The 26,153-nt window shown below is 43.6% G+C and overlaps 2 protein-coding genes across 14 annotated transcripts in view; one reads left to right on the forward strand and one right to left on the reverse strand.

Annotated features, from left to right (window-relative positions):
* Positions 1–19,540, forward strand: part of KL (klotho) — a 67,042-nt gene extending 47,502 nt beyond the window's left edge. For 2 of the 3 annotated variants that reach the window (XM_080377513.1, XM_080377512.1), the window contains exons 3-5: positions 380–648; positions 3,254–4,370; positions 8,168–19,540. In XM_080377513.1, the coding sequence (XP_080233639.1) occupies positions 380–648; positions 3,254–4,370; positions 8,168–8,505 (1,724 nt within the window). In that variant the 3' untranslated portion in view covers positions 8,506–19,540. The remainder of the gene's footprint in view (positions 1–379; positions 649–3,253; positions 4,371–8,167) is intronic. The other variant, XR_013926384.1, reaches the window with a different exon arrangement.
* A 13-nt stretch (positions 19,541–19,553) lies between these two features.
* The window catches only part of STARD13 (StAR related lipid transfer domain containing 13), a 312,260-nt gene continuing 305,660 nt past the window's right edge, over positions 19,554–26,153 (reverse strand). For all 11 annotated transcript variants that reach the window (XM_080377503.1, XM_080377500.1, XM_080377506.1 and 8 more), the window contains 2 exons: positions 23,143–23,319; positions 19,554–22,774 (listed from right to left, as the gene is read on the reverse strand). In XM_080377503.1, coding sequence (XP_080233629.1) covers positions 22,657–22,774; positions 23,143–23,319 — 295 coding nt within the window. In that variant the 3' untranslated portion in view covers positions 19,554–22,656. The remainder of the gene's footprint in view (positions 22,775–23,142; positions 23,320–26,153) is intronic.

The following is a 26,153-nucleotide window of genomic DNA, read 5'->3' on the forward strand; positions in this document are numbered from 1 at the left end:
TTTAGCAGCGTGCAGGGCAGTGCAATGACTTGCTCAGTTGTTGCAGATAGTTCCAGTGTAGCATGCTCTGCTCCGAGGCTGAGCTTTGGCATGTCTAATTAGCAGCACTGCTCATAGGATTGCTGCTGGGCTGCTTCTCTTTCTAAATCTGGCTTGTTTAAAGGTACCTTTACTGTCTTGCGCAGTGCATCCATGACCTGGCAGCTCCCTGAGTGCGGCTGAAATGTCTTCCCTGAACGGGCTTTGAGGCAAGCCCTGAGATACTTACCTGACCTATTGTATTGTTCTTACACATAAATACTGCAAACATTGCTGGTACGGTGTAATCTACAGAGGAAAAATGAGCGCTGCGATAAGTTTGGTTTTGTTCTTTCCGCAGCCATCCGGTACGACGGAATTAATGTGTTTGGCTACACAGTCTGGTCCCTCCTGGATGGCTTTGAATGGCACAGGGGATACAGCATCCGACGTGGATTGTTTTATGTTGATTTTCAAAGCCACGACAAGAAGCTCATGCCCAAATCTTCTGTTTTGTTTTATCAAAAGCTGATAGAAAAAAATGGCTTCCCACCTTTGCCTGAAAACCAGCCTGTAGAAGGTATTTTTCCCTGCGGCTTTGCTTGGGGAATTGTTGACAACTATATTCAGGTGAGTCTGATGATAAAGCTGAGAGGCTGTCCAGCCAGATCAGTGCACAAGTTCATATTGATAAATTTGCTGGATAGGGTGTCTTTGCCAATATATATTACCAGAGGGCTGCAAGGAGATGTATACAACACTTTTGTGCCAAACACTGTGTCTTTCATTCTTCACTAGACTTTCTCTGTGTGACTGAAGAGATCCAGTCAGATTGACATACGATAAATAACGCTTTAGTAAAACATACCGAAATTGAAAGTGGTCTGATGCTCATCTTCCCTGGACACATTATGTGATCAGTTACTGAAAGTCAGTCCTGTTCAAATGGAAGTTGATGAGATCTGCTAAAGTGTATTTCCAAATGTCCTAGTCTATGAAATGTGAAATACTACTGCTTTTTCATGTCCATAATTTAATTGGTAATATATTTATCTGCTGTGATAAGGTATGTTTCAGAAAACTTCTTGAAAGCTCTTAAAACTCCAGTGGCATGTTTCTGCATCGTATGCATATATATCCTAGTACTGTTGTTAGAGGGCTTTTGGGTAAAAAAAAAACAAAAAACCCACAATATTAGATTTAAATGAAATTTCTCTATTCCTTCTTTGTCATTTTGTGTAGTACGGTGTCTGACAGAGACCTGCAGTGCCCCTGGACAGCACCCAGCTGTATCATGGATCCAATTCATAGATCTCACTCTTTATTTCAACTAAATCTGGTGCTTTGGGAGAATCTTTCAAACTTTAAGACTTCATTGCATGAGTAGAAGTTATAGCTTGGTTATGGTCTCTAACGTTTTGGCTCTGTAAGTCTCAGATGCTGTTTTGGCTTGCAGGGCTTCTCTAACCACAGTAAAGAGGTGTAGTTAAATTCAACACTGAGGCTTGATCCAAGAACAGAATTTTTAATTTAGATTTTCCACAAAGACAGAACCTTTCTTAAGGCTGGACTATAGGGGGCTTGTTTTTTTTTTCTCACTCCAAAAGTAAGATCTGAGTTTGTTCTCTTGAAAAATACTGCAGCCTCCTTACCTGATACACTGATTTCCAAGAAAATTAAACAGTCATTATCCTCCTAGCTCCCAGACAGATTAGGGATTGGAAATGGAATTGCTGCCTTTGAGATCAATAACAGCTATGAAGTTGCAGAGTCAGTCAGCCTAAGACAGTTAAAAAATCCCTCCCGTCCCCAAAACCTTCAAAGCTGAATATTTTCATTTCAAAAGGCCATTGAAACATTTTGTGCTGTAAGGCTTAGGTAGTGTGATTTGTAGATGCATCACAGTGGAAAAACTCTTTTGACAGCATTCCCACAGTATTAGTGGCAATACATGCTTTAGTAATCTACAAGGGACAATTCTCTAGAAAAGCAATTTCCCTCAGACATGCTGGTTTTTATTACTTTCTTCTATAAGCACAGTACTGACCTCTCCGGAGAAAATAGCAACTGATTTTCAGCAGCTTCTTTATACAGTCTGCAGAGCCTCGGCTACAAGTTGAACACTGGTTGTAGGCTGACACCTGCTTTTCAAACAGAGGGCAGGACAAGGAAATGTGAACTCAGGGGGAAACTGTGCACCAAAGGGAAAAAAAAAAGGAAAAAGGGGAAAAAATAAACACTTGTGGTACTAGTATCTTGTAGTTTGGGTATTTCTTGTGAGAGTTACGCTAGAGTACGAATGAGGAGATTTTTTATTGTGCATTACTTTAAGTAATTCACTTTTTCATTTTCTAGTCCTTAGCACATTTGTGTTACTCATTAAAAGTGGAAGTATAGTTCTGTGGGACCCTGCAAAGCCCATTTTCTACTGTGTCCGTATGTCATACAGGCAATTCTGACATCTGAGGCCCTACAGACTTAGGAGAAATGCATTATTGTTGGAGCAACATATAATGGGTTTACTCGGAGGCCTGGAAAAAAATTGGTTCAGACATGAACAGATTGCTAAAATAACTTGGAAATGAGTTCAGTATGAGTTAAATAAAAAAGGACGTCTTTAGCAAGAAGGAAAAATCCTGCTTGTCAACTGAATTTGTGCTAAAAGTCCAATGCAGACCGTTACTCATCTTTCATCACAGTCAGGAAAAGAACTGAACACGGGAATGATGATGCATTCATTATTTCTTTTACTGCATTCAGGGAGTGGTCTTGAAAGTGAATCTACTGGGTGATTTAGAACACACAGTCTCTCTGTAGGCCCTTCTTAATCTTGAAAGAAAAACACATTAAAAATTACTGTAGTCTTTGCTGAAGATCTGCTTCTCTGGAGATCTGTTGCAGGCTTAGTGCCTTATCCCTGAGCAATCCCTTTTTTCCCTTGCAGACTGAAGCAATCTGGAGAAGATATAAACATGGTGACTATTAGCATATGCTTGTTTGGAAAGTAGGATGAAAATGATGTATAGATTTGGTACTTCCCTGATGTCACATGATAACAGAAAATTAATTCATTCATATGAGCCAGAGATGTTATTGTTTCAGAGGTGCAAGAGAGGTGCTAAATGCCATATTTTGACTGATGATACTCTTTCACTACCTTGTACCTGATGGCTGTGATGTTCCCACCTACCTAGAACAAACAGCTTGAAACTGGTATGTTTCTTATTCTACCTAGGTAGACACGACACCCACCCAGTTTCTTGACTCTAATGTTTATGTGTGGGATGTTCACCAGACGAAGAAGCTTATTAAAGTGGATGGAGTTTTCACCTCGAAACGCAAGCGTCACTGTGTTGACTTTGCTGCTATCAGGCTCCAGATCTCTCTCCTGCAAGAAATGCACGTCACACACTTCCATTTTTCACTGAAATGGTCTTTAATCCTTCCCTTAGGTAACCTTTCTCTAATCAACCACACTCTTGTACACTATTACCAGTGTTTTGCTAGTGAACTTCTCAGAGTTAACATAACTCCTGTTGTTGCTTTATGGCAACCTATGGCTGAGAATCAAGAGCTTCCAGTTTCCCTTGCCAAATATGGAGCCTGGGAAAATGCAGAAACTGTTCAGGCTTTTGTTGAGTATGCCAAATTCTGCTTTACAAGTCTTGGGGACCATGTTAAGTTTTGGATCACAATGAATGAACCATCAGTGAAAAACTTGACATACACCGCAGGGCACAACCTCTTGAAAGCCCATGCAAAAGCATGGCATCTTTATGACAAAGAATTCAGGAGATCTCAGAAGGGTAAAATTTCTATAGCTCTACAAGCCGACTGGGTAGAACCAGCTTGTCCCTTTTCCAGGAATGACCAAGAAGTTGCTGACAGAATTTTAGAGTTCGACATTGGCTGGCTTGCAGAGCCCATCTTTGGGAATGGTGACTACCCGCAGGTGATGAGAGCGTGGCTTCACCGAAGAAACAGTGTTGACCTGTATAATTTCCACTTACCTTACTTCTCAGAAGATGAAAAGAAGTTAATCCAGGGCTCGTTTGATTTTTTTGCCTTGAGTCACTACACCACTACCCTTGTGGGCTGGGAGAAAGAAGATGCAGTAAAATATGACCACTATCTTGAAGTTCAAATGATCAATGACATCACATGGCTGCACTCCCCCAGCAGAGCTGCAGTAGTGCCCTGGGGACTGCGGAAATTGCTCAAGTGGGTTAAATCAAAGTATGGCGATGTCCCAGTTTATGTAACGGCTAATGGAATTGATGATGGCCGAAATATGGTGCATGATAAGCTCAGAGTGTATTACATCCAAAATTACATCAATGAAGCTTTAAAAGGTAAGGAACCATAGATGGTTTATGTGTCGTCACAAATCCCAGTATTAGTATATGCCCTGTGACAGAGTATGTTTAACTTAAAAAAAAAAAAAAAATCCTATTTAGAATACTCCATAAATGAGATGTTGGTAACAGCGTTTTTCTTTGCTGTATGATTGATTGGCGTTACATCAGGAAGACTGACCTTGCACATGTTCTGCATGAGACAGTAGAAAAACTTGTGGATTCTAGAAATTTGAGCAGATGTTATGTGAGTGGCTCCACATGTATTTAGCCAGGTTTTCTTCTTATTGCACTTTTACTGTTGTTTTGCTTTGTTGCTTCTCTCCACTGATGTGCCTCAGGGCTGGTTATGAGTTCTGTTCCTCAGCTGTCTCTGTAGCTTATCCAACAGTGATCTTATCCAACAGTGATCTTCATAGTAATTCAGCTATCTACCTCATTATGCCGTTTCCTGGACTCTTTCCTGCTATTCGGAACCCAAACCAATCTTTTTCTGTCTCTCAAAGGTTCAGAAATTACAAGGCAAAAAGGAGGCATTTTGAGTCTCCTGTCACACAACGCACACTGTTTTTTTGAGAGAAGCACAAGACCCGAATGAAATAATTTTTACTGATGAAGAATCTAATACACCTTACTGTAAGTTGCTGCAGTGGGTGATTATTTACTGCTTTTATATATAAGTGTGTGTATAGATACATATAAATCTTACTTCTAGTATTTATTTCTTTAGCTTCAGCTGTAAGCCATTTTTTTGTATATTTCCATGTGTTTTTCCTCTGTAGGTGTTCACAGACAGAAAACAAGCTCTCTCTCATTTATGTCTTGGATAAATAACACAGACAAAGCTCTTTGTGTCCCTTACTATAAAACATCATTTAGAACCTTTCAGTTATTAAACTTTTTCCCATTTGCCAGCATTCTTCTTGAGAGGGGTAGACCCAGACCCGGACACACTCTTCCTACCACAGCCACACCTATATCTCAGCAGGTATAACGTAACCTCTTACCCTTTTACTCCTCTTTTGTACATCTGAGCAGCCCATTAGCCCTTTTGGCCACGGCAGCAGGTTGGTTACACGCACTGTGTGGTTATCTACTGAGATTTCAAACTCGGTTAACTGAGTCCTGCACCCCAGGCAGAAATCCCTCTGCTGGAATGTGGTCTGCTTGTTCTTTGACATCCTCACATTTGGTCACATTCAGACACCAGTTATTTGCTTGTACAAAGCTTGCTACACTAGCTAAATTATGCCTCTAATCTCTGTGTTATTTGCAAACGTTTAAGATCATTAAATAGCTTAGTACCAAAAGCCAATCTCCATGATCACAGTAGAAATACACCTACTGTGACACTTACTTACCTGCAATTACATTTCTAGACTTACCGGTTCTGTTCGAGACCAGTTGAAATCTGTTTATTATGGGTGCCCCCTGACCTCGTAACATTCTATTTTCTCCATCCAAATGCCATATAATACCAGGTCACTTGCCTTGTGAAGTTCTAAGTATATTACATCAAACATCATTACTTTTATTGATCTGCTGATATAATAAAAAAGATGTCAAGTTAGTTTGACAAGATTTATTTTTCATATAGCTAAGCTGATTGGCATTAATCATATCTCTCCTGTAATTCTTATTTATCAAGCCTTATATAAGCTCTTCCACTCTTTTGCTAGGCAGTGAAGGATGGCTGGCAGTTCCATAATTTTCTAGGTCATCCTGTCCACTCTGTCACTGGCTTAAACTCCCTCCTCTGTAATTTCCACCTCTGTCATGAATTACTGAACATCAATATTAAGTGCCCAAGACTTCCTTCTCCAGCATTTTGAAGCATTGGCTGCATGTCTTCTGCATCCATAGTTAAAAAAGCATACCGTGGCTGTACTTGGACTTAGGGTTTCAGTCTGTGGGGTTTTTCTGTATTGCTTTTCTCCTTCCTACACTTCAGACCACACGAGTTCTTGGCACTTCTGTTTTCAAAGTGTGTATAGATATGGGCTTTTCTTCCATTTCCCATTAGCCAGAACACCTTCACAGCCCCCTGTTTTTTACAAAACTTTGCTGTTTGTACTGGACTCATACCAGTATTTCTCAATTACTTCCTTCTCTCTTCTCTTCAGCCTAGAAATAGCTCTTATGTTTTCTCAATCTAACCATCACCTGTAAGCCGTGTTTTCCTGTCTTTCCACCTTCTTTGTCATGGATGAGTATGTCCTTGCTAACTTGCCGTAATACTTGCCTTAAAGCTCACTCTCTCACTTTTGACATCATATACTCCTCCAGTGTTCGGTCCACCAGTAATAGCAGCTTTTTCATTCTCTTTTCTTCTCCCACACTGGTATTGTGCTGTTCATCTTGTCCTTACACAGGGAGCAAGCTCTTAACCTAGGCATCATGGATGATTCAGGTTTCTCCAAAACTTGCATTTTTTTCTGCAAGACCCTCTACAGTAACTGAGACGAATTACACATCTTGTGTCCGTACCTCAGTGTCATGCTGGAGAGGAATGAGAGGGGATTTCCTACCTGCGTGCTCATGCCTTAATGTTCCCATTCTGCCTTCTTCCTCCAGCTGGTTTCAGGGACTGCATGTAGCAGCATTTATGCGTGTAATGTTGCTCACCTGCATTGTTCCAGGGGAGCCAACAGGTATGTGCAGATAAATGATTCCAGAATACAGTGTGGGACCTTTTGGACTGAGGCACTATTTTTAAGTGCTTTGTACACTGTTTAAATACATCTTTGCCAATTGAAAACAAAGAACAGCAGTAACCATTTATGTAACACTATTAAATCCACATACAGTTTTACAAACACAAACTAATTATTCTGGGTAGCAGCTCTGTAAAAGGGTAGGTAAATATTATTTCATTTTACACATGAGAAGTAGGTTAGAGGTGCTAAATGTCTTGTATGTAGCTGCAAAAAGAACAATTTCCAGAGGCATATGAAAATTCAGCAGTTGTTAGCTTTCAGTCCTGTCTTCATCTGCTAGAAGATGTTGCTTTAATTTGTTTAAAATGGTGATTTTGAGAAATGAAATATTACAGTTTGTGTTTACTACTGTGGTTTGATTGGTTTTGTCAAGCAGGACTGATGGCCCAAGGTTAATGTTCCAGCTGCTGGACCTCTTCCAGTAGCCCAGTTAGCAGTATGGATTGTGGACATGTTCTCAATAAAGACTGATACAGGTCATCTTGGATCAGAAACTTGGGTCAATAACTAGAGAGGACTGTGATTTGCATAGGCTTTCCCCTTGTGCTGGTGATACCCCTGTATGTGACCTTAGCATGGGTGCATCTTTTTCTGGTGTAACCGTGCCTTTGCTGGTGAGAAGTGCAGCCTGACGTCCTCTGTTCCTTGGCTGTCCCCATCAGGAGGTGTTGTGCAAGGGAGAAGGAGCAATCAGAGAAACAAGCTGCAGAAATCCAGTTGCAGGAAAACCCAAACCTGTATTCTTTCATATATAAAAAGGAGAGCCATTTTTGCACGGTCCGCTCCGTGCTGAACGTTAAATGCAGCCATGCACGCGCAGCTGTGTTTACCAAGCACAAGGAAGTAAATTGCAGGATACTTGCAGGTCACACAGTCTGGCAATGGCTGACAGATTCTTACTTTTTATGAGAAACACTTCACAGATGTATGTGTTCCTTATGTTATTTTGGGGAAGGGAAGTGCAGATGTGAGCTTAACACCCTCCTGCCTCTGCTTTATGTACTGGCATATGGTACTGCTCTTGAATGCCGAAGTGACATTTATTAATTTCTTCAACCTTTTGGGTTTTTTTTGCAGCTTACACCTTGGACAATGTTAATCTGCAAGGATATTTTGTCTATTCTTTTAATGACAAGACTGCTCCTAAATATGGTCTCTACAGTTACGTTGCAAATCGATATGAACCAAAGCCTTCTTTGAAACATTACAGAGAAATCATTGACAATAATGGTTTTCCTGGTCCTGAAACTCCTGAGTTGCTGTGCCCAGAAGAGATTGCCTTGTGTCCTGAATGCCACTTCTTCCAAACCAGAAAATCATTGTTAGCCTTTATCTCTTTCATATTTGTTGCTTTTATTGTTACTATATTCTTCATTACTTACTACTCCAAGAGGGTCAAAAGAAGGTATAAATAGAGCTGCCACTTTGAATACATCACTCACCACCCTTTCTCTTGCATCCCCTTGGGAAATCTGAAATAAGGGCACACCATGTTGTGATTGCTTCAGCATGAGGAAGGCATTTACATTGCCTGATACTGCAGGACATCAACACTGAGAAGATATTGCTAGCATATGGCTTCCAGAAATCATTTTCTCTGTTTTAGTACATTTGGTTTATGACCAGCCAGTCCTTAATTCCTGTGGTTGGAGTTATCTCACAACTTTCCCTGGGACCTTTTGTTGAGTAGATGCATTCCCCTCCTTGGTTTTGCCTCACTGAGATGGATAGGTGAAAGTATGTTTTGAAGACATGGAGTGATGGAAGAGCCCAAATGTCAAATTATCCGGGAGAAGACTGGGGAGAAACGAAATGGTTTGCTTTTCTAAATGAAGGCTGAATGCTGATATTGCTTGATCAGAGCCAGAACCTGATCAGAGCATGGAACGTGACTGAGCAGAGATGGAGGAGAATTGCACAAAGCAGTGCCAGAAGGAAGGACACCCCCTTCCCTAAAGCAGATGTAGGGGGAAGAACAGGGGGACACAAATCTGTTCTGCTTGCTAAATCAGTTAACTACTCCTCAGGTTGCTGACAGCTGCATCTGACTTCAGGATGTCACTGAGGAACTTCAGCTAAAGGAACTATGTCTTTCTCGATGGGGAGAGCAGCAGGGATATGTCCAGTGATGTCAGGGGTCATGCCATCTGACGGGAAGAGATGGGAAGGGTTGAAGGGCTTCTCTTTGTATTTACTCAGAAAAAAAAGCAGAGAGCAGGAGCTGGGATGTCTGCACTGTCTCCTTTGTCAGAAAGCTGTGTGCCTGACCCTGTGCCCTGTTGTCCTGCAGCCATGGATGTGGCAGGGCTGGAGCTCCCCGTTCCTGCACTCCTTGCAGCAAGTTGCACACAACTGTCACTCTGCTGCTGCTGGGCTATCTACCTGCTGGAAACATGTTAGTAAGATGGTATCTGCATGCCATCTCTGTTGAGTGTGGAGACGTTAAATCCCAGCATTTTGGTGTAATAGTCCAGCACTTTATTGCTGCTTTTGCCAGGGTCTGAGATGTTGGCGCTGTTGCTCCAAGCCTCTTCCAGGTTGGCTGGAGGGTCTCCTTTGAGCAACTGGATCTGTCCCTGGCAGCGTTTCGTCCTGAAGTATTACTGGACATCTAAGGCTCTCTTATTTTTCTCTCAGCAAAATAAATTAGGAAAATATTAGCAACAGTGTTTAGCAGTAGAAATTGAGAGGGAGTGGAAAAAACCCTACATTGTTTTGCCTGCCTCGTGAATCACTGCATGAGGAGTGTCCTCAGTATAAAGCAGAGAGGTCATTTTTCTCTGCTCTCTAACTCTAGGCCTGCATCACCTTCAGCTGTAAGTGTGTTTTTATTGCTATGTGAATAATGTCACTCACTGGAAAGAATATTTTAAAAGAAATGTGCTCTGTGTTAATTAAGAATTATTTATCTACTAAAGCTGATTATGCTGCATTAAATGTGATGTTTATCTACTAGATGACTAGCAGATGACTAAATGACCTCCCAGGGTTCCTTTCAACCCGAATACTCTATGGCTCTGTGATTCTGTACTGTAAATTAAAACTTATATATGGAATACAATTTCCATTTCTAATTTAAGATTATATTTTTTAAAAATAATCTGTAGAAATAGAAAATAATTAACATCATAATGGTTAATATATTTGTCCTCTAGTTCCAATCTTAAAGTGGTCTCTCTTTGCACTAATATATATTTTGGTATTGAGATTAAGGTGAAAAATTCAGGGTAAGTGATGAAGTATTAAATATATATATATATATAAATTATTTATGGCCCAATAGGACTTGCTGAAAAAGAGAAAATTTTACACTGCTGCATATTTATGCATTGGTGCCTGATGCAGTGTGGGTTACAAAGAAAAAGCTCTCTCTAAATGTATGAAATGGCAAATGGCTTTCTCCATGGCATGGCTATGAACCACCTTGCAATACGTTGCCCCAGTAGTCAGATGCCTTCACAGTACATAACAAAAAGTGATGTTCATTTAATACAACCTGTAGCCAGGTCATGCCTAACTTGTATGTTATATGTGTGCGTGTATGTATGTTATAATTATTTTGCTTTTGGTAAAACAAAAAGTCTGGGCCAGATCTTTCCGAGAAGCCCGGTGTATGTGTCTCAGGGGTTCAGGGGGTCAAGGCACGACAAGTGCAGAAGAGCATGGGTGCCGTGCTGGTGGGCATCAACCCGTCCTGAGACTTTGCTGGGAATTAACCGTCCAGGGAGGAGCTGCCGTGTGCTTCCTAATGGCCCAGCCGCAGCAGCAGCCCGAGCGCAGGGGAGACGCTGCAGGCTCTTCCCATAGAGGCTGGGTGATATGTAACCACCGACAGGCAGATGGCACCAGCTGGATATCTAATTTGTAGGTAAATTGGGATTTGTTGCTACGAAGCCGTAGGATTGCATCCACTCATGGTGCCGTGGCCCATAGAAATAACACAGCCTGTGGCACAGTTCCCTTCTCAAGAGTTTTTAAATAGCACCGCAGAGCCACGGCCAGCTCAAGCTGGGCACGACAGTTGCCAAAGTCTTCTCCTAAGCAGCCTGCCTGTGGTGCTCCGTGCACAGTGACATGCAGCTCTCGGCAAACAAACTGCACGGTGATGGCCCCGGGAAAATGCAGGCTGGCCTGAGGGACGTAATGATATGGTTTTGCTTTGGGAATCTGCTTCATTTTATGTCATCAGGGGCCAGCATGAGTTTCTTGTCAGTCTTCTGGGAAAAAATCATCCTCCACTAACAACAAAAAGGCCCTTGAGCAGGCAAAGGTTAGGTACCAGTCCGAGGAGAACTGCGGTGTGCTCATGCAGATCGATGCGATAATCGCCTCCTGCAACCAGGCTGTGGGCTGTGGGGCACTTGTGTGCAACACCCACATGTGAGCGATGATCTGGCACTTCCCTGTCACCACCTGTGCATCCAGGGCAGAAACGGTGGCAGTGGCAAGGGCTCTGAGTGGAGGGGACTCTACAGTCCAACCACAAAGGCAGCTCAGGGGAAGACAGTGTTTTGTTTTCTGAAGAGCAACCGGAGTCTGCATGTGATGGATGCTAACACACAGTATCTTGTGTAGAACTAGTTTCTTGATTTTAGCAGTGTTTCTGAATGAAATATTGTTGCCCGTTTGCTCAGTGCTCCAGATTAAACATGCTGTAAAATAGAAAATCATGGTTTTATTCCAAGTATTTTTGTGACGTGAATGCAGAGCTTCTGTTTTATTTCTTGAACAGACTGTGCAGAAGTGACTGTGGGAAGGGCGTCTTTGCTAAACGAAAGAACGAGTGTTACATTGTTTTTATGACAATCTCAGAAATTAAATAAAGATACAGTAAGTTACAAACCATATCATGATCTTATTGTTTAATCTGTCCAATTTCTCTGTTTGCAACATGAAGTACAGAGTACCTTAGGAGAGGCTGTTATGGCAATTCTGCAAGGAGTTAAGTGTTTCTGTTTGTTTTTCCAATGTCACATATAACTTTTGTTGGAGGTGGCTGGGGCCTGTGTCTACGAGAGGTTTTTCCAACAGATCTACTCCTTTGGAGGGGTTTTGGTTCTTTGAATTTTTGTTGGTTTTGTGTAGGGTTTTTTAGTGACTGTTATTATTTTAAAAGCCTGTGGAAGTTACCATACCAATATAAGAGTGTTTCGTTGGGATAGCTTATTCCATAGTAACACTGCGGTGGATTTGACAGCTCTTCTATTCCAGTAGAGTTACTCACAGTCTTGAGGGTTTTTGTCAGCATAGTTGTGGCACTAAGCAGTCAGTTTGTGGCATCCTTGTTAAACATCCCAAGGAAAGTAAATGTCAAGGTTAAAAGGAAGTGGGAGCAGAAAGGGACAATACTAATTAATAGGACAGTGGCCATACAAGTGTCAGCATGTTTAAACACACAGCCTGCCCTTCACTTTTCTCCTTGCATTGTGTTTGTTTGCTTTTTAGTCACTTAGAAATCTTGATCTGTTTGTTCTGCTTGCAAAAAAAAAACAAAAACAAACAAACAGACCCTTAGGTGAAAATGGTCTGACTCAGAGTGAAAGAGACAGTTTTAGCTAGGCTTCAGCTTCAGCTGAGAAAGTTCAGTCTTGTTCCTTCTCCACTCGTGCAAAGCCAAGAAGAGGAGGCGAGGAAAAGAAAGGGGAAAGCTCTTCCAGTCTTTGACGTGCCAGTCGTGGATTGCCAAACCACTCTTCCCCAGCTGTCACAAGGCTATGGCTGGTGCTGGCTGGTTAAGCCCACCCTTTTTAAAGGGTTGGAGAAAGAAGGAATTAACGAGGTGAGACGAAAGTGGCAGGGTCCAATGTATGAGAGGCTTTTATTTTGCTTCATGAGTTGAACAGAAACATCACTGTCAAATGGTTCTGAGAAAACTAAGATCGTTAAGAAACCAGAAGGTTGAAATAACAGCAGCCTGCAGCCAAGATACTTGTGGGTGCTGACGTTTTGCTGGCTATTATCTTATGATGCTTTGTGTGTTTGTGAAGGAGTGGCAGAAAGGCCAGTGAGGCAGAGAGAAGTCAGGGAAAATACTAATGAACAGGGCAGAAAAGTCACAGGCACAAGCAGCTACACGAGGTCCTCACCCTGGGAGCTGAGGGAACAGTCAGATGGGCCATGGGAATATTCTTTGTTAAAAATCAAATATTCTTAATTAAAAAACAAATTTTTTTTTTTTTAAATCTACTTTGAAAGCTCCCTATCTCCCATATTTGTCCCTTAATGATATACCTCCTACATGATGAATTTTACTGTCAAAACCCTTTTCCTCGTCACAAGAGCTACTCACAGCACAACCCACAAAGCATCATTATGGGGTCCCAGCTGTCCTGAGCTGGTCCAGGTGGGTTTCTGGCCCAAGTCCCAGGAGGCCTGTGGGGGTCTGAAGTGCAGGAGAGGTGGTTGCTGTCACTAGCACTGAGCAAAGCAGTGGGAATGACAGCAATGATAGATTCTAAATACTGCTGCAAATTCACATCAGGTTTTGATTAATTTCTACTTAAAGAAATTAAACCTAAAGAATTTCTACTTAATTTCTACTTTCTATTAGTAGAAAGAGTTTCTTCCTTACCAAGAGAGTAATGCACAAGACTTTAGGGTTTTTTTTGGCAGGGAGGGATGAGTTTTAACTCTTCCCCTCTAACCTGTGATGTATAATGTACTTCTCACTGTTGGTTTTTTTTTATGGTGTCAGTCCTTGCAGGGAAGATGAGGACCTGGGCAGCACCATCTCAGTCCCACCTGTTTGGCTCTCAGGAGCCAGAGAAGCTTCCAAGCTGGATCTTCCCACCCAGGCCTGTTCCTTGCTGGGATGCGCCTCCAAGCCGGAGGGGGGCTGAGCCCCAGGCACCTCCCAAGCGGGACATGCGGCGGGGCCCAGAGGAAGAGCAGAGCGGATGGCACGTCCCGGTGAGATGCTGGCTGTGGTGGTGGCTTGGCTCTCAGTGGTGAGCTGGCTGTTGCCACCTTCTGCGCCCAGGGCTCTGTAGGAGCCTTTCTGCAGCACTCTGAGCCAGCTGGGCTGCGCATACACGACACCTGACCCACGAAATCTGGGTTTCCTCCTGCTGGAGGGAATCGCAAATTGGCCAAGTGTTTAGTTCAAGAGGTGTAACGGTATAAACTACCTGTGCTGTAAAGTTTTACGAGGTGACAAAGTTTTGTAGTCTGGCAATAGCGCAGTCAAGCTGGAGCCCATCAGATGCCCTGCCAGGAAAGGGAGGGGAGCAAGCTGGTGGGGAGGGCTGCAGCCTCTCCGGTCGGACCAGAGGGTGCCCGGAGGGGTGCAAGGGTGCTGCTCCTGCGGCCCGGGACAGGCGTGATCCCGGGGCGTAGTGCTGCCTGGCAGGTGGAGCAGGGCCAGCTCCAGCTCTCTCACCACCTCCTCTTCCCTCTTTGGGCACATACTTTACATTTGGGCTGTGAAACGGGGAGCTAACCACCAAAGTATGACATGGGTATGTCGGAGCATATAGTTTATTTAGAAGACAAATACTGTTTATAGACCTTACAGATTTTTTTGTTGATAGTTATTGCTTTGCAGCAACCCTTCTGCCTCCCTCTCTCCACTAGGATCAAATGGGTCTTATTTCCAAAAGCTAAGAAAGTAAGTGCCCATAAAGTAAGCTGCCAGTGTTGCAGTCATCTTTCCCAGCACTAGCTGAGCCTTTAAGTCCGCTTCTGATGGAAGATTGTGAATTTTATACACATTTGTAACTCATTTATCTGCCACATTGCTGCAGGATCCGTGAGCGGATATTGCCTTTCCTTGCACCTCACAGCGGGAGGCGGTGGGGTCCTGCTCTCAGCAGCACGTGGTTGCTCCTGCTTGGTATTCACAGGCACATTCCGCCAGCTGGTGATTTATTATTTTGGGGCTGGAAGAAAAATAATGCAACCAAGCTCTTATTATTTTGTCCTTTTATCTGTTTGGTCATATTAATGTGGGATAATCATTATATAAATGCACAGGAGATGCAGTCAAGGACACATTCATTTTTAAAGTCCTCCAATGCTCTTGTACTTCAGTCATTCATCTTCTGTCTTTAATTACAGCAAGTGATCTCAGAGGCACTTAAAAGATTAAATTACTCAATTATTTGAAAAACCCAAATGCAATAACTGTATCTCTTTTCTGATAAATACCAGTGATTGCTGGAAAGTGTCGCCCAAGGCAAGAAATACTGGGAGGCCAAGGAGGCCATATTGTAACATTTTAGCTTAGCCCAGTGATACTCATTTAATTTTTCATTATTTGCAACCATTATTTTTATTTGCAGTGTGATGAATGTCACTGCTCAGCAATTTACAAGTGTCCTGGCACCTCCTTGACTGTGCAGAGAATTACGCGAGACCGCTGGATGATAACCGCAGCTCACAAAGACATCAGGCCATGGCTGGGCATCAGCGTGGCCAGGCAGCACGCCCCATTCAAGGTGATGCTGGTGGATGGGGTTTGGTCCAGTGTTTGGGAAGGGTATGGAATTAAAACACATGGTGGCTCACCCCGCGTTGGGGTGGGTTCTCTTCTGGCAGGGCTGGGCGTGCATCGGTGCCGTGCTGGGGGGCAGTCTGGCTCAGGCTCTGCAACCTTGTGGGAGGTGGGAAAGGTGGCCTGCCAAAAGCTGGCTTCGAAACGGTGCTGTCACTGTCCCACGGCCCCAGGAGGGAGCTGTTGGTGTGCCCTGCGTGTGGGCATGGCTGCCAATGCTGCGACAATGCAGCTGCAGCAGCAGGGCTCATACTTCTTCACTAATAGCCCTATTGCTCACCAGGGAGCCCCAAATACATCCACTGAGGAATGGGAAGTTATCTCTACATCAGGTTTTTAACCTCTTCTGCAAAGCAGCAGACGTGTGATGAGCCCAGCGCTGCGAGCCTGGGTAAGAAGGGGTACAGGCTGGTGTGATCCCTCCTCCCTGCACCAGGAAGACAAGGACGTGACTCTTCAGGGAAAGAGGAATCCAGGCTAAAGAGCTTAAATCCTGCATTCTCACTTCATAGGCCCAGCTCTGAGTCACGGTCCCATCAGGAGCCAGCTGAGACTGGGCAAAACACCGGAGCAGCTGTAAACCCAGGGCAATCCGCACTTGCAGCTGTGGTGGGCTCTTTGCTGATGCTGTTTAGCCAGCAGCATGTCACAGGGATGGGTGGCTGGTGTTGATAAACAAACTATCTGCTTTCAGTTACCCCTGTGGTCAAGGCAGACCAGCTGTGGTGCTTCTGGTCCTGCTGCCATGCAGACCAAGCCTGGTGAGGCTGGGTGACACGCAGCAGGGTGGCTGAGCGGGCTGGCAGACCCCAGACTGCTGCCCCCATGCAGGTCTGGGGTCAGGATGCGTGCAGGCACCCAGTGAGCATCTGTCCCCCACACGTGGCGGGGTACTGGCCAGCAGATGCTGCTGCGAGGGTTACTGTCATCTGCTCCACCACCTGTGGTTCCCACGTTTATTTAATTTAAAAAAAAAGAAAAAAAGTAAGTAATTTGATATACATTCTCTCAAGGAAAAGGAGTCATTCCAGCAAGGAGCAGGCCAGGCGTGGCCTGGGGAGGGACAGATGTCCCTGTGGCTAATTTGCTCCCATAAATTGCAAGCTGTTGCAAATCCTCCCTGTAGCAAGTGCTGGCTCTGTGTTTCAGCTCTCTCTGTCCCAGAGCTGCTACAAGCAGGTGAAAGAGAAAGAGCAGAGTCTGCAGTTTTAGGCTGTTTCCCTAGTGCCTTTTGCAGAATTGAGTATTTTGATTAAGAAATAAGCTTTAATCCCCTAGCTGGCTGCCAGCCGAGCTCCATGCAGCTGCTCTGGCCAAGCAGGGCAGTCTCCTGCTGGAGCAGAAGCTTTTGCTGAAGAACGAGGTATTTTCTCGTTAAAGCAGTTACAGCTGGGACCCCATCCTGCCTCATTGCAAGCTGCTGCCAATGAACTGAGGTTCAAGTCCCTGCTCAAGGTAAAAAGCAGTTCACTGCCTTCAAACCATGGCTGCCTTCAGCCTCCCCATCTTGTTGGACACACACCTGCTGGGAGAGGATGGAAAGCCCCAACTTGTCATTGCGGTGGGACTAAGGAGCACCTGTGCAGTGGTACAAGCTTTTGGTTGTTTTCCTGCTCTTGCCTTCCTGCCTCCTTGGAGGAGAGAAGCAGAAACCATCTCTCCTCACCCCAGGGATTTGTCCCCAGGGATTTGTCGCTGGGGTGGGGACATTTGCAGACAGAGCTGGCAATGCCTGGCAGTTGCAGCTGGGGAGGGGACCACTGACGACTTGGCCACTGTTACCCTGCCCTGAAGGCTGATCCCTGTGGCCTCCTGTGCAGCCTGGGCTGGGTGAGGAGGGCTCAGGCTGGAACCCAGACAGGCATGCAGGGATGAAGCAGGAAAGAGGGCACGTTGGGCTGAAGAGCTGGGCTTAGAAGAGAGCAGTGGAAAACAGCTACCTGTCAGTGGTAAGTGGTCAGTGGTGGCAGGATAGAGATCCTAGTTTCAGAATCAAAGGGGTGGAAGGAGATAAGTATTCAGGTTACTTTTTCTGCAAGGGATGGCATGAGAGGCTTTCTTCAAGAGAGGCACAGAGGCTCTTGGTGTCTGGGTCTTGTGGATTAGGGAGGGTATCTGGGAGTGTGTGAGACCTCCCCAACATTAGCCTATGAAAGACAGGCAAATACGTACCTATCTGCAGTGTTGCAATGCTTTCCCTGTTGTTACTCATTAACCCAGACCCACTGCTCTACTCTGTGTCAGCCCTTCGGCTCCATGTACCTGTGTGTTTGCTGAGCTCGGTTTCTGGCACACTGCAGCGGGGCAGCCTGCTGTCACACAGTGCTAGGTGGGACCGGCTCTGCATCCATTGCTGCTTTGGGGGGAAATGTTTGCTTTCTGCACGGTATAGCTGGCATACATCTGGCAAGGAGAGCATGACGTGGCCATGCTGAATCCCCAAGGGTTCAAGTGTGGGTCGCGCCGTTCAAGTGCTGCTTCCTCTCTGGCAACATCTCTGCTCCCCAGCTCTTCCAGGTCACTATTGAGCTGGGGCAGCAGTATCAGTTTTCATCCTCTCCTTTGACTGGCAGACTCCAGCAGTCTTCTGGATATTTCTTCCAGTATTTTCATTTCCCAGTCATGTCAGTATGCTCAGCCTGTGCTCTCATCTAACAGATACCTGCCATTTTGAAGAGCAATATTTCTTAGTCATGCCAAGATCCTCCAAGGCTGACATCAGTTCTGCAGAGCAAGTGCTTCAGACATGGATACAGAATCACAGAACGGTCAGGGTTGGAAGGGACTTCTGGAGATCATCCAGTCCAACCCCCTGCTAAAGCAGGTTCTCCTAGAGCAGCTTGCACAGTCATGTCCAGGTCGGTTTTGAATTTCACCGGTGAAGGAGACTCCAGAGCCTCTCTGGGCAGCCTCTTCCAGTGCTCTGTCACCCTCAAAGCAAAGAAGTTCTTCCTCATATTCAGGTAGAACTTCCCGTGTTGCAGTTTGTGCCCATTGCCCCTTGTCCTGTCACTGGGCACCACTGAAAAGAGCCTGGCCCATCCTCCTGACACTTGCCCAAAGATATTTGTAGACATTGACAAGGTCCCCTCTCAGTCTTCTCTTCTCCAGGCTACACAGGCCCAGCTCTCTCAGCCTGTCCTCATCAGGGAGATGCTCCAGTCCCCTCATCACCTTTGCAGCCCTCCTCTGGGCCCTCTCCAGTAGTTCCCCATCCCTCTTGAACTGGGGAGCCCAGTACTGGACACAGCACTCCAGTTGTGGCCTCACCAGGGCAGAGCAGAGGGGCAGGAGAACCTCCCTCCACCTGCTGGCCACGCTCCTCCTGATGCACCCCAGGGTCCCACTGGCCTTCTTGGCCACCAGGGCACACTGCTGGCTCATGGGCAACTTAGATGCCTTGCTGGTGACTCCTGCAAGGTGTTGTAAAGAGGATGGATGCCCAAGAACTCAACAGTGCAAGGACTGCGCATACCAGGAGCTGAAACATCGGTGCTGGTAAGGTTAAGACAGTCTGTTTGCCCTCACATGGCTGCAGGTGGGTGGGAAGGAGAGATGGGAATGAGAATGCATAACATACTATATTTTTTTGCAACCAAGGACAGACTTACACAGCTGACCATCTCTGCCATGGCAGATAATTGGAGAAATGTGCTTCCTTTCAGTCCAAAGTTTAACACTGAGCTTTCCCTGAATGGTGGGACATAAAGGCTTATCCCTTCCTAGATGGCCTCTCATAGTTGACCCTGTGCTCAGCATCCTGTTTGTGAGACTGTGCTGCTTTTGATAATTCCAGAGAGAGTTGGAGAGATATAAGGCCCATCCACAGGGACGTTTATTCCATCTCTAGATATGTATAAGACAAACCACAAACCACTATTCTGCATTGCATCTTATTTTCTTTTGCAGTGGCTTGATGGATTCGAGATGGCTGAAGTCTGATAATATGGACCCAACATTCAGCACTGGCTCCTATGAACCTAGCCTTAGATTACTGACACGAACTTTGCTGCAGAAACGCGGTTGAATTCAGTGGGAATCCGGGGCCAAATACTGCTGAGGACGTGAGTTTACTTTTCTCATGCCAGCTGCCCTAGCATAATGGCTTCTTTGGAAAACGTAATCTTTGCCATGAAGCTCACGTATGCTTAAAGACACCATAGGATAAATATAATGAACCACAATATCATTTTGAGCCTAAAATCATTATTGAAGTCCCATAACAGAACAGTTCAGTGTGCTGCAGGTTGCAATAAGGAAAGCAAGGGCTTAAATGTACCATGTTTCTTGTGCCAATGGACAAAATGAGCACACAAAGGAAAAGTGATTCTTTAGTGTATGCAAATTTATTCAACTCTGCAATTGTTTATTTACAATTAATGACTGATACCAACAGATGAGGTAAAAATATGAGGTATTGATATGAGTATAACATTTAAAAATGCAATTATCATAATGTATTCTCAATGGCAATGTAACAATAAAAATACTGTGGTAGCTGAATGGTAGACATGGCATAATGTGCATTTTAAAGAAATTTTATTTCATTGATACACAGCTTAAAGATGCCATAAGCACATGACTGAGCTTCTGCAAGGGTAGGACAACCCTACCTTGCTAACAGGTGGCACAGGACCCCTTCCAGCTAAGTGATGACTTGTCAGACAGGATAAAACCACTGTCCAGGTTTTCCCTTCATTTTAGTAAGAAATTTTTACTGTTAGACAATTGCCATTCCGAGGGCCAGAAATTCTGTGCCCGTTAATACTGAGGCACTATTGTATTTGTTTATGCAAACTAATGTAGCAGAAGTGCTCTAATTGGTGGTGTTTTGGAAAACAGCTGGCACAAAACCTGCTGCCTTGGCTACAGGCGTTTGGGGACAAGGTGCCGCTTTCTGGGGCGGCCATCCTGCTGGAACCAGGGGCTGGCCTTGCCCTGCCAGCTTACAAGCCACGGCTTGCTCCCGGGAAGGCTGGACCTAGGCACCGTGGGTGCCCTGCGGCTGGCTGGTGACTGCCAGACCTCAGCACGGTCATGCAAGGGTGTGAGCCTTCCCCTGTCTTTTACACTTGAAATCTGGCAGTCCTTGCATATTGCCATGCTGGCCCTACGCTCAAGGCAGGAGGAGCTCATGGGCAGCCAGCCTCCCTCATCCTATGAGTTACACAATAAAACACGGGTGAGAGCTCACGGGGGAAGACAAGAGTGACTTTGTAAGGGTCCTGCTGTTCCAAGGGGACGCTGTGCTGGCTCACCCTGCCTCTGTCCACTGGCTTGCTTCCTCGGATTGCAGGACTGTCCCCCACCAGTGCAGCCCTCACATGTGTGCACGATGGCACCGTGCTCTAGCAGCTATCAAGGACCACACGTGGTCCACCCCACAGCCCCTGTACCTGGGGCAGGCTCAATGCACTGGTTTTGAAGAGACTTCCCCATTTAGTGAATCAGGGCACAAAGCCATAGCTTCGAGTAGGAAATGTATCCTGCTTAATTGATCTCATACTAATCTTAATGGATTTTGTTGGAAGGACTGAGCTAAAACACTGGCTATGAATGACACAGCTAATTTATGCAGCAATAAATAAAGTCAAAGTGAACAAATGCGATTAATGAAGAACAGTATTAACAGGCTTGTACATTCTTATTGAGTCATAGATGTAATATCATTTTTGGTCTTAGGTTAGTTAAAAACAAAACAGAACTCTGCCTCAAAGGTAACGTTGACAAATTATTATTATTATTACTTTTAAAGCATTCTTCCATTAGCAAAATAATAGGTCCCTGAAAATGAAATTATTTAATAGGCTTAAATGGCTCCTACTCCTCATAGTCAGGGGCTAATTCTGCTCCCACCAATGCCTACAGAGGCAGGGACATGCAGATCAGTGCAATATAATATGAAAATGCTTGCTGTTACTATAAAAGCAATTTTTCCAAGCATAGTCTGCATTTAGTCTTTTAAATCTCAGAGATGTGTTTAAAAGCTTAAAAAAGTTCAGTTATTTGTACAGTAAGAATATTACAAGGCATGGTATTCATCTGCATGTTTTTGTGTCCATGGGATATGGAAAATCTGCTTTGGAGATTTTTAACAGCCATCTCTATGGGAGAAGGAAAGAACACAGAAACACTCAGAACATAGACAAAATCCTAAAAAAAAAAAAAAAAAAAAAAATTAGTTTACAGCTTCATAACTTACCAGTCTGATTTCAGACACCTCGGTACATACAGCATTATCTTGCACTCTCCAAGTCCAAGCAGTTACTTTGAATGCTGCACGTAGTGAGGGTCTCTAGCGGCAGATATACCATTAATTAAGGCAACAGGTAAGTTTTCAACACCTTGTACTAACAGTCACAATTCTGCAGCTGAATATAAATGGCCTATCTCAGTTACATTTTCAAATATTTAATTTGGTGAAACTGATCCGCTCCTCATTATTTTTCAACATACAGTAACCTCCTTCTTCCTCAGCTCTTTTAATTCTTCCTACATCTATTTCTAGGTACCTTCTCACAGCATACACAAACACGAAACACAGTTGAGAACAGGTGTTTCTCTTATCACATGGATGATGCCTGGTAGCCCTGTGACAACAGCGAACACAGATTATGTAGCAGTGACACACTAAGAAACAAGTGACAGATTCACTTCAGGTCCAACTGATGCAAGTGATTTGCACTGAGTTATATACAAAATAATTAATTTATACATATACATATATATAGATATAATATAAATATATACATACTGTACATAATTTATTTACAATTAAAATATGCTTCTTGGAAGCCTTTAAATACCAGAGTTATGTAACACACAAGTAATGGCAATAGTCTGATTTTAAAGTAATAATGATAAAAGCTCTCTGAAGAAATGTTTACTTCAATAACTGAAATTAATACAGAAGGGATGTGGCAGGGGGAGGTGAAGCCTCCAGAATAAAAGAACTTTCCTATAAAATTCCTGTTTCAGCTTTGTACAGACCCAGGTCCAGTCAGATTCCTGCTTTCAGCATTCCTGGTCCCTGCCAAACCCGGATTTACGCTCATATGCTCCCAGGAGCACCTCCTCAGATTTTTGTTTCTGGTCCCTCAGCAATCAGAGGCTGAAATGAGTTTCTGATCCTGGCAACTTCTGCTGCACACAGATGTCCAAAGCCTTTGTTGTACCACTCTGGGGAACGTCCTCTGAAGAAACGGAAAGAGAATTATTGAGAAACTCAGATACTTAAGAAGTATGCCCTGCAGAAAAAGGCTCGCCATGCTTCCTACTCCCTGCTGCCCACAGCGGTGGAGCCTTCAAATACTTGTCATTGTAAGTGTACTCTGAAGTTCTCCCTTGCAGTAATCAAATAAGCAGATTTTATTTCTATGATCACATCATAACAGCGGTAGATGCTGAGTGGAGAAATGAGCTTGATGGATAGAAAAGACTGCAGGAAGACTCCAAAGCAGCAAAACTACTTCGACTGTGTTCTCTGTTCCCCAAACCTGCGGTCCCCAGTCTGGAGGTTTTTGCCCTGCTGAATGGACATCTGCTTTTTGGGGATACTTACTTCAGGTCAATCCTGCAGATGTGGGTCAGCCTGGCTTTCCCTGAGCCACACGGCTCTATCAGGTACTGAGAGTCCATCACAATGGCTCGCACAGCTCCCATAAGAGGAGCCTCTTCGTGCTCTACAGAGATGGCAACCAGCATGCACATCCCCTTTGGCAAATCTGTCCTCCACGTCCTGCAGCAACACATTGAAGATGGAATCACTTTAGTAACAAAGCTTTTGGGCACAGGAGCAAGAATCAGGATTAAAACTAAAGTTTGCTTGTCTGTCTGTCCTTGTTATTGCCTACAAGGCCACTGGACTGTCCCAGGAGGTCCTGGAGATGCTTCGTGTTCCCCAGCAGGGAGTCAGACCATGATGTGGAAAGGCCACCCATCTATGTTGCTGCAGGCTCCAGGTGGAGAAGTTTTTCTTCTCCACATGAGCATTTTGTAACCATTATAAATTACAGGCCACGATACGGCCTTTTGCAGACAGAAGTTTTGAAAAGGAGATAAAGTGAGCATAAGCCACCCAGCAAAGGATGAAATGTTGCATTGCACCCACACAAATTTATAGAACAAAAAATACAGTTTAGCACAGCAGAAATCCTCTCTACTACCCACATTGACTTCTGAAACTCCCAGAACATGTTTCAAAGGTATCTGAATTAAAAACAAAATGCCCTTTCATTTTTTCCATCTCCCAAGTTTCTAGCCTCTCTTAAACGCTGCAGAAATTCTCCACCAAGTTCAGGAGACCTAGACTTTAATACTTAAAATTTTTCACTTGTGCTGTAAGCATTCTCTACATATTCTAGTGTCTCACATCTTTCTCATCTGCCTTGAATGTCACAGGATAGGTCTGTGCTCTTTCCTATGCTGCGGAAAGAAATGAGAAATTCCCACTGTGCTGTGTGATGTACATCATCTTGCCACGGACTGTCTGAGACAGGGATTATGCTACCCTGGGAAGTATCATGTTTTAGCAGGTAAGCTGCTTTCAAAGGCTGTTGAAGTTTGGACTTCAGCAGATAATTTTAACATTCTGCAATTTTCTTATATGAAATTGAGCTGTTATTCAAGACACTGCAGAAAGATAGTGACTTCAGAAGGTTTCACATGTGTCTGTGCATTAATAAAAACGATGAGCTATCTTGGCAGATGAAACACACGGAGAGGACGAAATCACACTTCAGATCTACTGTGAAATGCTGAACCATCTACTATGAATGTCTGCACAGTGCTTAGATGTGACCATATCATTTTGGTAACTATGCAGCACTTACTTGGGCCATTTGTGAAATGGAAAACTGTATCCCAGAGACTGCAGAAGACTTAAGATTCCTGTTCCCAGTTATACAGATTTAGGCCAGTTTCTGTACTTCTTTAAATATCCTACAGTAGAAAAATGGGTATGGCACCTAACCCACAGATATGCTGTGATACTTACTGAACGTTAAACATTTCAGGAATTTTTAACAAAAAGCAATGCCCGGGGAGGAAAGCTGAGACCTGCGTCAGATCCCAGGCATATGAAACATCGCCCCTATTTCCTTACCATTAGAGTCTTCTCAAGGCAGCCTAATCCCCTTGTTATGACTGTTAACTTTAAATTTAAAAAAAAAAAAAAGAGAAAAAAAAGAAAAAAAGAAAAAAAAACCCAACTAAGTTTATCCTTTCACAGCCAAAACTTTGATTGGGAAGGAGAAAATCACAGTCTGTTAAAAAATATTTATTCATGTCCCCAGAGGGGAATTATAATTTCACTGTTCGCTTCCCACCAATCACAAGGTATCAAATTGGCTGCGATACTGCTGGCTAACCTTGCTCTACACTTAACGATATAAATCAAAAGAGATAAACAACAGAATCTGACAGATCTGCCTGATGGCTGCTTTCACCCCTTAAATACCCACCAGAATTCAGTTTTATGATATGTATTTCAGTCCTTGGGGGTCATTCTGCCTGGGTTAGTGAAAAGAATGAGAACTTGATGGCAAGCTTTTTTTAATGGATGTGACTGCATGGCAGGTCTTTAAAGAACATAAACAACCATGAAATCTAACAGTAAATAGTGGCAAATTTAAGGACAGAATTATGGTCATCAAAACCTCCCTGCTGCTCCCAGACAACCTTCTTTGTGCTATGCAGAGGGCCAAATTTATCACTAGTTCAAGTCAATTATATAAGAAAAACAGTTACAAAATAATATAAATAATTAGAATAAATATAAAATAATTAATTTAGCCCAGTATACTGTGAGAAGGCATAGGAAATAAATGGGAGGACTGATGTTTTAACATTATTAAGAACTTAAAGAAAAGAGTTTTTATATTTTCCCCTAAGACTTCCAACAATTCTTCCCTTATACTGGTAATATCTGCATGTTATCATTCTTTAAGAAAATACTGAAGTTCATAAAATATAATTATAATAGTACATCCCTTTTATTTGGCTCATCTTTTTCCTTCAATCTTTGTGCCCTCTTATCTCACTGGGATATCTCCTTTGTCAAAACTGCTTAGTATTTCTTGGGTGCATCATTCCAATCAAAGAAAGCAAAGACCAAGAATGGGAATGCACAGAATCATCCTGAAATAAATAACTGTAGGACTGATTCTGTAAGTGAAATGTCAGCAGCTCCACAATAGCTCCTAGCAAGCAAAGGGCCAGGATTTCAAAGACAGAAGGTGCATAAGAGGCAATATTTTTTGTCTGCTCTGTACAGGCAGATAGACAATGTCAGAACTGGGATTGAGTCTGAAATATTGATACACAGCTATACATTTATTTGAGAGATGTCATCCCCTAGAAGGCAGTCAGAATACATATCTACTGCCTCTTTCTGTTCATTTCCACACTAGGAGTTTTATGGGTTAGCATTTCTTGGTCTACAAAGACTGCAACTGCAAATCTAAGATAACAACTTATATAGACATCGTATAACAACCTTAGCTTAAAAGCATCGCTATCTTCTCTGCTAAACATTTGGCTCTTAAACATCAAACATTCCCCAGAGAACAACAA

This window comes from Falco punctatus (assembly GCF_963210335.1).
Source record: "Falco punctatus genome assembly, chromosome: 2".
NCBI classification, from domain to species: Eukaryota; Metazoa; Chordata; class Aves; order Falconiformes; family Falconidae; genus Falco; species Falco punctatus.